General features: G+C 45.8%; 1 protein-coding gene across 1 annotated transcript; it reads left to right on the top strand.

The window, feature by feature from the left end:
• The first annotated feature begins 6,684 nt into the window (after nucleotides 1-6,684).
• Nucleotides 6,685-14,932, top strand: PRSS23 (serine protease 23). The gene is made up of 2 exons (XM_082498376.1): nucleotides 6,685-6,813; nucleotides 11,794-14,932. Exon 2 carries the CDS (start codon nucleotides 11,807-11,809, stop codon nucleotides 12,923-12,925), a length of 1,119 nt encoding a protein of 372 aa, XP_082354502.1. The 5' UTR covers nucleotides 6,685-6,813; nucleotides 11,794-11,806; the 3' UTR covers nucleotides 12,926-14,932.
• The last annotated feature ends 447 nt before the right edge of the window (nucleotides 14,933-15,379 follow it).

Below are 15,379 nucleotides of genomic sequence, written 5' to 3'. Positions count from 1 at the left end.
TTCCATCTCACTTTAAAAGCCAAATGTCCTCTCCACATGAGCTGTCTAGGCTGCCTCTGTTGACGCCCGAGAGACAGTAATTTCAGACTGCGGTTCATTCCGCAATAACTGCAGCATCTAATACGGGTGGGATGGATTGGCCTCTGGAGATGCCTCCTCTCCTCTGACTTAAAGATGGCCTTCCTTAGGTTACTGGTTTAATGTCTATGTGGCTAAGATTAACTAAGGTGAATCTTGTTTACTTGTTCCCAAGCTAATCATAACTGACCTCTCCTGGTTCTAATATGACTCCTCTTCATGGTTCAGACCAGAGGCCCCTATCAAACAGTCCCACATGATGGCTGTGACGGCTAAAAAGCCCTCCTGTATGCCCTGGACCCCTATTGGCCTCACAGAAATTATACCTTCAACGGCTTATTTGACTGAGAAATTAAGGCAGAAAGGCTCATTAAAATAGTCAGAATCCCTGCTTGGTTTTACTTCTTTGTGTCCCTAAGCTGGGGAGATGCATCTGCTTCAGGTGTCCCTGCAGGGCCTACATCCATTGCAGGATAATCTTGCCAAGATCACCACCTTCAACCCTGGCTCTCCGTGAGGGAAGTTTTAACTGCATAGGCTCTGCCAGATGGACTGAATATAGTCTGAAATATCATGTGGTCCCTCACTTATGAGTCACACCGGTAACTTCAGGGTGCAACATGACCGCGCATCCAACTAAGTCCGAGCTCAAGTATCTGATTAGAAACCCTAACAGTTCATGCTGTACAAGAGGGCTAAGAAAGGCCCTGCCCAGCATTAGCCTCACAACAGCGTTGCAAAGGCTGACAGGCGGGTCATGAAAGGTTGGGGCCAACCACTGTGCCCAGCTCATCTGCTCTGCAAGCCTGGGCTGCCACTGCGAGGAGAACCTCCTCCTTGGCCATGAGCATTGAACACGGGCATCTCTTTAAACAAGCTGGGCACGAAGCGAGTACGATCTCCAACAGGAGCTGAAAAGCAGTCTATTAGTATCCTTAATGACCTTCTAACTATACAGTAACTTCATGGGCACATACAGCACTTATAAAATGTTATAGCTCACTATTCTTAGATGAGTACATGGCAGATTCAAAACTGACAGACGGAGCAGTGAAACCCACAGCAGAATTTAAACCCAGCAGACAGACGCAGGCTAGCATGAAAACAAAACCAGTAGTGATGAACGTCATCCAGTTTTGGATAACACTGAAGATCCCCCTTTTCAGGAAATCACTGAAGTTCTCAGGGAGTGCAGTTGCAGTGGATGTTTTATTTTTAAGGTGTTATTTTGGGATTACTTCACTGTATTGATATGATATTTATCCAAATGGTGAAGATGCAGTGTCTTACAAGAATCTCAGTCTTGTTGGAGCAAATCCAGATGCCTGTTTTATTTCAACAAGTTTTCACTATCAAGAAATTAAAGGGGGACTGTTAGTTTAAATATCCCTTCTCAGACGTGTTTTCAGTAATATGAATAGCAGTAATTCCCAAGATCTCTGCAGTTAAGAATATGCATATATATACATAGCTATGAATTTTGAACCAAGCTGCATTCAAAATCATAGAATCATAGAATGGTTTAGGTTGGAAGGGACCTTAAAGATCATCTAGTTCCAACCTCCCTGCCATGGGCAGGGACACCTCTCACTAGACCAGGTTGCTCAAAGCCCCATCCAACTTGGCCTTGAACACTTCCAGGGATAGGGCGTCCACAACTTCCATGGACAACCTGTTCCAGTGCCTCACCACACTCAGAGTGAAAAATTTCTTCCTAATATCTAATCTAAATCTACCCTCTTCCAGTTTGAAGCCATTCCCCCTCATTCTATCACTACATGCCCTTGTAAAAAGTCCCTCTCCAGCTTTCCTGTAGGCTCCCTTTAGGTGCTGGAAGGCTGCTATAACATCTCCCTGGAGCCTTCTCTTCTCCAGGCTGAACAACCCCAACTCTCTCAGACTGTCTTCATAGAAGAGGTGATCCAGCCCTCTGGCCCTCCTCTGGACCCGCTCCAACAGGTCCATATCCTTCTTGTGCTGAAGACCCCAGAGCTGGATGCAGTACTCCAGGTGGGGTTTCACAAGGGCAGAGTAGAGGGGCAGAATTACCTCCCTTGACCTGCTGGCCACGGTTTGTTTGATGCAACCCAGGATATAGTAAAATGTTTTTTCTCATTTTCTCCTTTTGATGCATCTCATAGATTGATCAAAGCTTTCTACATAACGTACTCTATTTCAAGGAGATATTTAGACAATCCCATGCCCTGTCTGACAGATATAGGTAATCCCAATAAGCCTTTCAACTGAGAATTCTGGGGGGGAGGGGAGAAACAACTACAAAATTATTCCTAAACGTACTGTATTTTCAGTCCAATGTTATATCTCTTGTCTTTCCCATAAAGTAGTAGATTACTTTTCCAATAATTTTAGAAACTTCTGTAAAGCTTGAGTTGTCTCAGGCAAAGCTCTTTATTTGCACAGTCATGTCTGCAGGTGGAACTGTGCAGTAGAAACCTTTCCCTGTTAGGATGAATTGCAACTGGATGCTCAAATATCCCTATTCACCCAGGAAGAAGATGGACATACTGAATGGGATTCACTTCACATAACCGTAGGCATCAAAAAGTTAGATTTAACCTCTCCTAACAGACAATGGAAGGAAATGAGTGCCTTTATGAACGGTTGTCTGGCCTATTTTATATCCTATTTTGGGATGTAATATATCACCTTCTGAGGTAGCCCCTAAAGGCATACAAAAGGAAGCTAGAGTCGTCATGCCTGGCTTTTAGCTGTCTTCCACCCTGCTCTACTGTGTCACACTCACAGACGACAAGATTTTTACCAACACTGGAAGGACATTGTATACATTTAACTGTCAGTATTCCCACTTGGCATTCTTTCCCATAAATCAAACAACTCAGATTCTCAGTCCTCACGTGCTTCCTTTAAGAGCTGACAGTAAAAGCAGCTTGCTTCTGTGAAGTAGGAATAAGCGTATAAGTGCATCCCCCACCACAGTCTTGGAAAACTTGAGAAAAAGAGTTCATTCTCTTTGGGTGGTATCATCTTATGGTGCAACACATCTGAGCGAAATGTCTGGCCTTCCCCTTCCCGTCATCACAGTACCCAGTCATGGGGCAGTCCCCACTGTATTTGTCATCATAACAATGCATTGAGATAGAAGTTGCGCTCACACTCGTTGCACAGATTGGGAACCAAGGTCACAGAGCCTTCCTGAAGTCCTACAATGAAGTAGGGGCAGATATGAGGGTAGGACTTGCTTCTCCAAAGTCCCAGTCTGCATAATCCTTGCCTTCAAAAGAGACCGTTTCCAAAGGGACAGAGAGTGTCTTCTCCTTCAACTTCTTCCTCCTGCAGTTAGAAAGAGCTTTGAGAAACAGGACATCTGCGAGCAGGGGTCTCTGTCCCGGGGAAGGTGGAGGGAGCCTGCTGGACCGCTGCCATTGCAGTGGGGAACTCCAAGGCTTTTCTGCTGCATTACATCAGCAGTGAGCAATGGGAGGACTCATTTGAGCCAACTGTGGGTTGTCATTCTTCCTTCCAGACTCAGTGGCCTCTGAAATCACTCCATTGTCTGCAGCGGAATCTGGCAGAGGCCCATAATGCCAGGTTACTTCACTTCCCTGCAGAATAAAAGATTTCTTCAACCATGAGAAATTATCTCCTGACAGTGCCATTCATTAGGGCTCCCACCTGTAGACTGTTTCATTTTCAGCTTACTCGCAAGGTGCTGAAAAGTCAGCGTGTGTGTTATCACTTGACAATATAGTACAGCTAATGCCTATTCACCCTTACGTATGTTGTCACTTACTGCTCTTTGCCTCAACAATGGCTCACAGTAACACTCAGATTTCGGGCTTCACTCTCTTTTTAAAAAAGCTTGTGCAGCCCGATTTCACCAGACCTCTTGTTTCTTAAGAATTATACATGTAGGGGAAAAAAAATAAATCTATTTTTTAATTAGAAAGTTAAAACATTAGATTGTGTCTATAGATGCTGGAGAGAACTGGACAGCGGTTCTTTCTGAAGGCAGGCATTGAGATAGGACAGGAGAAATGCCCTTTCTGAGCTTATGGTTCAATGTGTGCCCTGAAAATAATAAAAATCTAGACCTTTTTTTGGCAACCGAATGTCTTGTAGCTAAATTTCAACCTCAACAATATTCTCCACTCCTTTTGGCATGTAAAGAAGTTTTGCCCAACACTTTCTTTAAGGTTTCATTCTCAGGAGGACTCCTGTAGACACCAAGCCTTGTGGATCCTATTCATCTGTTGTACGTAGTGGCACATAATGTCTTATAATCTGTATAACTGAAATACCATGGAATGGTAGCTACGGACCAGCTCCCCATGGTGACTGGTGCTGTACAAACATAACACAGTAGGAAATAGAGAGAGAGACAGGAACACAGAGACACACCAGGAAACCATCGGAAGTGTGGTGGGATGTCTCTAATGATGGACAGTGACACAGACAGTTTTTCTGGATGGAGTGCCTTCATCTTTTCCAGGACTGACTTTCATCTGCTGCTGCAGACGGGGATGGTCTGTAGTCCTGTACTGTGTCGTGGATAGCCCAGGACATCCCAAACACCTGCAGTTAAGTGAGGTGTATCCCACCATATATATCTTAGCAGTGCCTTGTATCTCTGCCCCTCTCTCTGCTGTAAACATTTCTATCAGTGTCATACCTTCTAGGACTGTATCTATTTGAATTTGTGGCTGGAGATTGAACAATTTTTAATCAGTCAGAATTTATTCACAGTCACAGTAAATAAAAAATTGGGGAAAACAAACAAAGAAAACAATTATGCATAATATTTGTTCCTTCTTCCCACTGAGACTCTTGAAAACAGCGGTGTGATACAGGAAGGCTGATCCATTTGAGAGAAAGCAGGAAAGCAACATATAGAGAGCTGTTCAGTGGAGGGTTTGCAGTCGTCTAGAAGTGACTGCTGGGCCGTCTGTACTTTGTCAGAAAAGTAAAAGTGATCAAGAGGCCTTGTTTGGTGTGGTGACCTACAACAGCCATGAAGACCTGTGAGAGGAAAGCTGGGAAAGCCCTGGAGTACACATGTCAGTTGTGACAGAAGAAGCTGTATGCCCATGGAAAGCAAGAGCCCTCCTGGACCACAGCTGCAGCCCCAACTCCCACTACGGAAGCAAACCTTGCAATGCTTTCACCCCCCTACAAGACATAGACGACCTCCTCCATCCATGCAAAACAGCAGAGGTGCACAGGGCAAAGCCTCCTCAGCAGTGGGACTGCGTATCTCATCGGGAGGTGAGTGGATGAAGTACGGTATTGCTGATGCGTCTTACTTGTGAGCTGCCTAGTGATACTCCAGGTATCTTCTTGGCTGTTGCACAATCATTTCCTGGTGGCCCAAGAATGGGTGTCACCAGCCCTTGCTGCCCCCGACACCAGCCGTAATCTCCAGCTGTGTTTCTGCTGGATATGTTTGCCCTCTTCCCTCAGGGACCTCTCCCTCACGTTGTAAGTCTCCTCTAATCATTCATAGCCGAGAAAGACTTGTCTGAGTAGTTACGATTTTTGTAGCACTTGCTTTTTCCAACCATCTGTTAAAACCTTTCCACAGCCCCAAATGGGATCGGTGCTAGGGCCAGGTAGATGCAAATTAGAAAAATCACATCTAAGAATGTAAGATCCTGTAAGGTCTCAGCTCCTCACGTAGGGTCCATGTGTAGGGCAGAGCTTTTGCCATGCTCCAAGCTCTCTGGGTCCTTTGTAAGGGTAACAGCATGGCGAAGAGGTCAGTGGAAGGCAGAAAATGAATCGATTCCTGTGAAATTTATATTTCCTTTCTGGGGTAATGGCGATCAGCTGGGAATTTTGGCAGAACCTTTTGTGGATTTTTCTTGCGGAGTCAAAACACATTGCAGGATTTTTGCCTTCTTGGCTCTGTTTTCCTCTTTTCTTGCCAGATGTCATTGTAAGGACTCAAGAAGGATGAGTAATTAAAACCCATGCAAAGAATGTGTCTGACAATTAAATTCAAATATCTGCCTGGTGAGGCAACATAGGGGACAGACTGCAGAGCTCCTGGAGCTTATCCCCTGTGGTGGCCGGAGGGACCCCGGGGTTTCACCCTATGCCTGGGGACCCTCCGAGAAGGGACCTGCCACGCTGGGGACCTGCACATTGGGGACAAAGAGCCCGGTGCCCTCGAAGCCGTGGAGGTGCCACCACTGCACCCCGAAACCTCCCACTGCAGCCGTGGGGTGAGGGGTTGGTGGCCCCTGAGCCACCCGTGTTGCCGGGACACCCTGAATAAAACCACGGATGAGGAAAAAAAAATATGGTTTTCCTCAGGAAATGAATGAAAATAGCAGTATAAGAGGGAATAAAAAGGGGGTGATGCCCCACGGGGTGCACTGGGGCAGCGGCCCGCGGGGGGAGGAAGGTCTGCGAGGAGGCACGGCCTTGTCCCCGGGCTCGCCCAGCGCGGCCCCCCGCGGACGGACGGTGGGGCGGGCGGAGGGCGCGGGCGCCGGCGGGAGCGCTGCGGAGCGGAGGGCGCGGGGCCCGGCGGCGGCGGCGGCGGCCGCGGAGGCGGCGGGATCCACCTGCGGGAGGCGCCGCTCCGCCCCGCGCCGCTCCGCCCCGCTCCGAGCGCGCCTCTGAGGGAAGGCGGCCGGCGGGAGGCAGGGAGGGAGGTGCCCCCGAGCCCCGCGGAGGCGGCGGGAGGGATGGGACCGGTCCCGCCACCTGCCTGACGGCTCCCGGAGACGCCGCCGCCGCCGCGGGGAGCTGGTAGGTGCCGGGAGGGTGCGGGTCACCCCGGGGGACAGAGGGGCGGCGGGGAGGATGGCGAGGGCCGTTCTCGCCCCTGGGTGCCCCCACGGCGGGGGGGGGGGCAAGCCCTTCACCTGCCGGCGGGCGCGGGGCCGAGGCGCTGAGGGGGCACCGGCCGCCCCGGGTGGGCTGCGGGAGCCGCTGTCCCGGCTCGGGGCGAAGCCTCCTCGCACAGAGCTTAATTTTTAACCCGGCTGGCATCGACGGGAGCGCACCCGGCGCCGCCTCTCCGGCGGCGGGCGAACAAAAGGGATGAGGCGGCTTCTCTCCGCCGGTCCCCCCGCGTCGGGTCCGCGCCGGCCGCTGGCTGGTCGTCGGTGACTAACTTTGGAGGGGCGTCTGGTGAGGGAAACGGCTGATAAAATAAATAATAATTCGGCTTTGCCGCGTTTCACACTTGGGAGTGACAGGAGTAGCTGTAGCGGTGCTATAGTTTGATTCATCAGCGGGACTGAGAACATCAGTATTTTGAGGTTGGTTTGTTTTTTTTTTTTAAGAAATCCATCAATTCATCACCCGTTCTCTTCAAGCGAGCGGTCGCCGGAGCCTGCGGCAGTTGTTGGCCCTCTGCCCCGGGCGAGGGCCGGGGAGGTCCCGCCGCAGCCCCCGGGCGGTGCGGCGGCCCCGGGGGTGCCTGTCCTTGCCGACGGCTTGCCCCCTTCCTATTCAAGTTGACCGTCGCTGTCTGCCTGTTGCACAGTTTGCTCTTCTGCAGTGAAACCGAAGCTGCTTTATCCGCAGGGGAGAGAGAAAGAGGAAAGGAAAGAGGCAGAAAGGAGGCGGTAAAATTATTCTATAGGAATTGGGCGAAGGACACATAATATCCCTTTCCTCTGTGTGCCTGTGTGTCGCTGACACACGCATCAAAATACCCGCTGTGCCCGTTGTATGTGTTAACAGACACCCTTGGCCCGCCCGTATCAAAGTTCGCTTCAGGTTTTCTGAGACGTCTCTTCTTACGGCGCTCCGTGGGGCGGGTGAGGCAGTGCGAGTCCCACAGCACCCTCAGCATCGCGGCCAGGCTGATAGAGACGTTAGATTTCAATGGCAGTGAGGCTTCTGTAGTTCTTAAAGCGCGACTCAATTATTTTTGCTGTGTTTTAACAAGTTCTGCGACTAAGAAAAGCAGCCGAGGTATTTTGGCACGGCAGTGATTTAGTTCACCTTTATAATTTAGTGTGAGGCAGGTTTTTCTCTCTTACTGTGCCGGTTTTATTCTTTTCTTTTCTTTTTTTTTTTTTTGCCATGTTTTTTTGCCATTCTGGCTTCTAGCACTGTGGAAAAACTTTCTTCATTTCAAAATGTAATGGAGACTGTTCGCTTCACAGGCTTTCATACTGCATGTTCCAAGATTTATTGTTATTTAACCATCTATTACAAGAACCACCCCAGAAGTAGTGAACTCTTCCAGAAAAATTACTTGCTTATTAGAAAATGATTCATGTCCGTCCTGAACAAGGCAGTTCTCTTTCACCAACATCTATCTCAAGGCGTGAATGCCCATAGCAAGCAGGGAAATGTGTCTGTAAAGTGTTTTAGCAGCGTGGGGAGCCCCGGGGTAGCTGTCACTGTTTCCATTCTCTAAACAATTTTAATGCCATTAGCAAGTGTGATTATGTACAAACCGCTTTCTAGGGGGTTCCTAGGCTGGATATCAGAGCAGGGCTTTGTACTGAGTCAAAGGGTGGATTGAGTTTATGACACAGTTTAAATAGAAACAGAAGAGCAGTACTACAGTAGAGCAGCACATCGTAATTCATTCAGTACCGTTTTGTGTTAGCTGTTCAGGGGAGTACTCGCTTCTTACCAGTTTGTTCAATTTGAGAACATCTTTCAGGGTCACCCATGAGTAAAATAGCTGAACACAGAGAGTGTTAACCCTGGGTTTCTTTTGCAGCTTTTTGATTTTGTTTTAAACAAAAAAAGAAAAGTGAAAGGAAAAGGAAAGGAGAGGCTAACCGGTAGGTCTCTCTTTAAATTGAGACTACTTTTTAAATTCCTGCATTTTTGTGCTTAACCATTTTATTTTTTAAAGAGGGAGGATCTACACAGAAAGAGGTACTATGCACTAGTTTGGCATCTGGTTATAAATAAGACATATTTATTCTAATTATTGTAGCCCAGAACTGATTTAGTACCAGTTGTGTCTCCAGGTAAGACATAATTACAAAGATGGCAGTAAATGCCTTGGTTTGTGGGCACTGTTTAGTTTCTATGTCAGGTATAAGCTCACAACTATATTTTATTCTTAGGTTTTAATAACATTTTAAATAATAGAAAAGTTCTGTAACTGATGAAAAGGCTTTTTTATCCCATATATCTGCAGTGTGATCATAGCACAGAGGCAGCAGGAGTGTGGGGAGGCTTGCTCAGAGACACGAAGGGGAGTAAGTACTGCTTTACAGAACACAGCACAGACACAGATAACGGTCTTCTGAAGCCTTTTTTGGGGACCAACTCAAGTCCCAGCTCCTGTCTTGTTCTCTTCATTGGGCGGCTGCCCTCTACTGTCTGAAACTGCCTTGGAAAGCATTGGCGTTGCTGCAGTGGTGATGGCAGGGAGATGAGGGAAGGCACATTGCAGGGAGAGGTAATTTTCCTTCTCAGCCCCGGTAATGCTCTCAGAGGAAGCAGAGAAGCTGTTGGGCATGCAGTCCCTTCATCAGGTCGCTGTGCTGATGGGCACAAGGGAATCTCGCTGCTTGTGCAAATAACTACTGACAAGACCCTTCTAATTTTCCCCTGCCAGCTAAATAAACCAGCCAAAGGCCAGCATTGGTTCAGTTCGCATGAATGATTATTAGATCCAAGAAGTGGGATAAGTGGTGCAATTTAGACTGAGAATCCATCTACCAGGAAAGCTTCAAATGTGATTTGTGTGAATAACTTTGGTGTGAAGCAGACTGAGGGCAGATTGCTTCTAAACATGTGCTCTTAATGATGGGATCTGCTACCTGATGCACAGCATAACTGTGATTTAGTCTGTTCTCAGCTTCTAACTGGGAGACGAGTGAACAAGTAGGACAGTTAACAGTTATATATATATATATAACAGTTACACTAGTGTATATTGTCTTTGTGGGAACGGAGTGGTATCATTTGTCCCTGTTATCTTCTTTTTCTGTGTTTTCCTAATCACTGGTATACAACAAGTATATTTGATATACAGCAAGTGTTCCCTGGGCCATCCTTATACCAACATGGGATTGTCTCATTTGATAGCTTGCAAAACCTAGCCACATCAAATAATAATCTCTGCCGTGGAAGGAGCCAGAGGAGCTGATGGTTTTCCATACATAAGCAAGTCTTTTCCAATTTCAGGACATCCAAAATTATGCCATTCTGATTCATGTTTAGAGTGACCTGTATTTTCCAGCATGACTTGCCCGTTAGGTATAAAGCAATACGTTCTATAGAATTTAAGACTTTCAGAAAAAAAATACATCCCTTTAAAGGTGTCCTGTTTGTTACTGAAAAAATTACCATCAGAATGGTCACTTCTGGAAGAGTCAATATCTGTCTCTGTGGGTATCAGTAACATCAGCTCTGTTCATCTACGTCTGTTTTTTTGGAATGGAAATATTTTGATATCCTGCATGAGTCAATTGATATTTTGAACATTGTGTGCTTTAATTATAGCCTCTGTTCCCAAAGAGGATGCTACCAACAATGGAAGAATCCAGGCCTAATATTTGAGTTGGACACCTTTGGACTTTAGCAGTATGTAGCTTCCGGAGTCTTTTTGGGTGCAGTTTTGGGATGGAGTATTCCTACAAAAAGCATTGGAGAGAAGGATTTTTCTTTTTTGTTCTTAGATAGCTGTGGTCATCTCCTGCATGATTTGCTTTGGTTTAGTTGTTTGAGGTATTTCAGGAATGATCCTGCAGTTGTGATCAGTTTAACCTCAGCAGGGTTTTAAATATGTGTAAGCTCAACATAATCGTGAAGTTTTGTTTGAATAATCTTTGTGTGAGGGAGATCCTGCCTGCCTTCTTGCCCAGGGCGCAATGCCTCCTGCAGTGATTCAGCTGTATGGCTAATTTTCAAATAAACTGAAGTTACACATTTTCTTGACACAGTACTAGTGCACGCTGTTCTCTGCAGTCTAAAGCACTCTGCCTGTGGTTCATAAACACATTTACAGTCCCATTTGCCTCCCTGTGCTCAGAAGGGGTTGGTTTGCATTTATAATTAATTGAGTTTATAAAAGAATAAGCCAGTATGTTAACTGAAAATTCCCTCAAGAATTGTAAACTTACTTCATTGGCTAACCTCATGTAATCGTATCACCCTTTCTCGTGTAAGCTTAGGGGAGAGTGGATGCTACATGGAGCAGAAACCTTCCTCTTGTATAACTGCTGCCAAGGGGAAGCGAGTCTCCCGTGTGGTCATGTTCTGCAACCCACCTCCTGTTCAGGTTACCTTCTCTGTCCACCCGCTTGTTCCTGCCATCAGCTTCGTGTCTTCGGCTAAGACAGCAAACGGTGTGAGGTGATTTAAGGACTTCTCTCAGTGGAGTCAGAGAGTAGTTGGGAGCTTTCAGAGAATACTGTAATCTAGCTGAAGACAGACTCATTTACTCTTTGCAGGAGCTATGGTTTCTGAATGCAGGAATTTACACGGAGTCGGAACTTTCTTTACACCGTGTGAAGACAAACACCATAACTTTCCACTGGTGTCAGCTGGGAGTTGGTGGCTCAGCCCACCTAAGGGTTAAATGCCCTGTGTTTTGGTGTTAACCTGGGGTGCTTGTTTCAAGACAGAGGTTAAGGCATTAGTTTAACACTAAGAAATCTGAAGTACTTAATGATAGTTGGCTCCATTCAAATCTCTTGACCCTTATTATGTATACTTGGTTAGCAAGCCATTACCTAGCCAGGTAGATTAATCTCGCAACATGTCTGCGTGAGTAACCGGACTTCCTTTTGCTTTCCACAGACCGGCATTCAGAATGGCAGGCTTGTCCACCTTAATCCTCCTTTTGTGTGCTGCTAAAGATGTGATGCCCTCCAGTTCTCACTGGAAGCCAACTTGGCCATCTTACAGAGTTCCGGTTATCCTGCCACAGTCTACCCTTAACTTGGACAAACCTCAGTTTGATGCTGAAGCCAGATTGGAAGTGGTATCTCCCTGTGGCCCAGCGTGCCACAAAAGTTCTCCGCTGCCAACTTATGAAGAAGTGAAGAACTATCTGTCCTATGAAACCTTATATGCTAATGGTAGCCTCACTGAAACTGAAGTGGGCATATATATTCTGAGCAACAGCGGTGATGGGTCTCAAGGCAAATCTCGAACTAAGAGGCAGATCTATGGCTATGACAGCAGGTTTAGCATTTTTGGGAAAGACTTCTTGTTGAATTACCCATTCTCCACATCGGTGAAGCTATCTACAGGTTGCACGGGGACGCTGGTGGCTGAAAAGCACGTTCTTACTGCCGCTCATTGTATCCATGATGGCAAGAGTTATGTCAAAGGAGCTCAGAAACTGCGGGTGGGGTTCCTAAAGCCCAAACTGAAAGATGGCAGCAAAGGGGCCAATATCACCAACTCAGCAATGCCTGAGAAAATGAAATTCCAGTGGATCCGAGTGAAACGGACACATGTCCCCAAAGGATGGATCAAAGGCAATGCCAATGACATTGGCATGGATTATGACTATGCTCTGCTGGAGCTCAAGAAGCCTCATAAAAGAAAGTTTATGAAGATAGGTGTGAGCCCACCAGCAAGACACTTGCCTGGAGGGAGGATTCACTTCTCTGGTTATGACAATGATCGTCCGGGAAACCTGGTTTACCGTTTCTGTGATGTCAAAGATGAAACATATGACCTGTTGTACCAGCAGTGCGATGCCCAGCCGGGTGCGAGTGGATCTGGGGTGTATGTGAGGATGTGGAAGAGGCAGAATCACAAATGGGAGCGTAAAATTATTGGAATATTTTCAGGCCATCAGTGGGTGGACATGAATGGTACCCCACAGGATTTCAATGTAGCTGTTCGCATCACACCCCTCAAATACGCACAGATCTGTTACTGGATCAAAGGCAACTACCTTGACTGCAGGGAAGGATAAAGACAATGAAACTCCTTGGAAGCACTTAATGACTGGTTTTAATTACTCACCTGAGGATAGGCTAGACTTCTGCTGCAAATGTGTGTGATGCGATCTTGTAAAGCCACCATGTTCTCAGGACAGGGGCTGTGTGGTGCTGTCATTACAGCTGAAACTGGGGAGAAAGGAACGTCTGCTGGGTGGGGAAGGAGCAGGTGGACTTGCTGAATTTGCAGCTGAGCAACTGAAGATTAATTAGGGGCGGATCAGTAAACAGTATGAGATCAGAACCGTCTCCAAAGAATCTTACAAAAGGGACACTGTTGACTATCTCATGCCTACAAAGTTTGTTTTAATAAATCCTAGGATTAGTAGAAATGCTTTGATGTGAACTTTTAAAAGAAAATATTTCTATGCTGTTGGGGGCTGAAGAGGGGCATTTAATGGTGTTTGCAACCCAAACATTACAGCTTTGTGTTCCTGCATGAAAAAGGGAGTGTGAAAAGGGCAAGGCGTGCACTGTGGGAGATGAATGCCACACAAATAGCGTGAAGGGTAAATAACTGCATAACACTTCTAACCTTCTTTTGGTCTGAGTGATTTGAGACTTTATGAGTAACATAGTTAAGAAAAATGCTTTTTGAGCAAACAGACCTTGACGTTGCAAGGACTTGACTGTGAAGATGATGCTGGTCGTACAAGCAGTGCCATTGCATCCTGCTTTGGGAAACACATGAGCTTAAATCTTTATAGCGCTGGGGCATAGCCTTATGCCTAGCAGGATCCCTATGAACATACTATTATAGAAAGCGTATGGGGACAGAGGCATGTTTTCTGTTATGACCTACTTTTAGATCTTTTAAGGAAAATCTCATGTCAGCAACTCAGTTTTTCAGAGGGGAAGCCTGTCTTGGGTCTTACTGGCTGTCTGAATTGCTGCCTGCAAAGCAGGTAAAGGGGAGAGCAGGACAAAGGTTCAACTGATTTTTCCCCCTTTTTGTTGAAGATCCATGCTGTGCTACCTAAAAATACACCAGGTAGAGGGACCCTAGATTTATAAGTGTCTCTCTGTCGTATCCCTTTGACAGTGTAATTTGTACGGCATCTTGACTTCTGTTTCTTGTGTTGTTTGGGGTAGGAATTCTCCTCCCCATCAAATTGTCGAGTTACAAATAATTCTTGGCAAATGCACAGTTCAGTAATTCTGCAGCTGGAACAGAGCCACATTATAGGGTGCAATCTGAGTTCACTATGAAGTGATGCTCTTACAAATAACAGTTAGTTACATTTTTGCTATAGCAGAATTGTAGTTTGAAACAAGAACTGTCTTTTATAGGTGAAATCAGTCCAGCCAAAGACTTGTAGCTCAGCAAACAGCATTGGGAAGTCAATGTGGTCTGTACAAACAGCGTTTCTCAGGTGGATTGTGCCACTCTATCGCAGTAACGTGGTTAAGTACATGCTGCCATGCCAATATTATTTTTTTAAATAGGGGGATAGACACTGGCTCCAGTTCCAGTTTCTCTTCCATCCGTCTCTCACTGTCTCCTGAAGCTTACCACGTTGCCCATGGTGCTTGGTGTTGTAGGGCAAATGCAAGTCCCTGGTGTGAAATGGCAGAGCTGGGAAGGAATGAATCTAGGCAAAGCATCCCTGTACTATACAAGGAAAATGTTAATTCAGCTAAGCCTTTTTTACACTCTACTAATTACTATGGCATTTGTAAACATATGCCTGATGGTGCTTTATCTTTGTGATGGCTTTGGCTCTAGTTCTGAAAAGCATTTTTTGCTAGAGCTGCCTATGATTATTATTTTTATAGGTGCAGCGTACAAAAACATGGACCCTCATGTGGGCTTTTGGTGCACTCAGATACAAGCAGTTACTAGTGCTTTGAAATATGAATAATCACCATATGTATCTGATGGTCTTTTTCTGCCTTTTTATTTTAATTTCCTTTACTTTATGGCTGTTATCTGGAGCACTTTTGTTTGAATGTATCACAGTGAATAAAGAAAAGTTATGGAATTTCAATGCAGACATTCTTGTATTTGTACTATACTTGAGTTGCACTTTCAGTCTCATTTCAGTTACTTATTTGTATCTGTTCAGATACAGAACAGATGTACTAATATCCTCAATGCTTTTGCATTTTTCTTCAGTTTTCTTTTGTCCATGCCTGTTATAGAAGTAATATTTTTTTTTTTTTCAATAGGCTTAATTACTCTGTGTCTTTGGACAGTAATAATCAATCTTAGCTTTCACGTAATTGTTGCGATTCCAGAGCCAGTCATGAGCTCAGTTCAGTTAAAGCTGAAAATGACCTATTAGACTAGAGAGTCACATTTTTTTTATTAACTTTAGCATCGATAAACTATGGAGGAATTTGAACCAGTCAGTATAAGGTCATAAATCACGTCCATCTCTTTCTTTTAGTTGATGCAGCAAGAAAAAAGTTCCTCTTAAGCCAACAGT

This window comes from Vanellus vanellus (assembly GCF_965231255.1).
Source record: "Vanellus vanellus genome assembly, chromosome: 1".
NCBI lineage: Eukaryota > Metazoa > Chordata > Aves > Charadriiformes > Charadriidae > Vanellus > Vanellus vanellus.
This window is presented reverse-complemented; position numbering and strand designations above follow the sequence as displayed.

What these genes read in the sequence shown, in the direction of transcription:
- PRSS23 (XM_082498376.1), top strand. Translation starts at nt 11,807, where the DNA reads ATGGCAGGCTTGTCCACCTTAATCCTCCTTTTGTGTGCTGCTAAAGAT.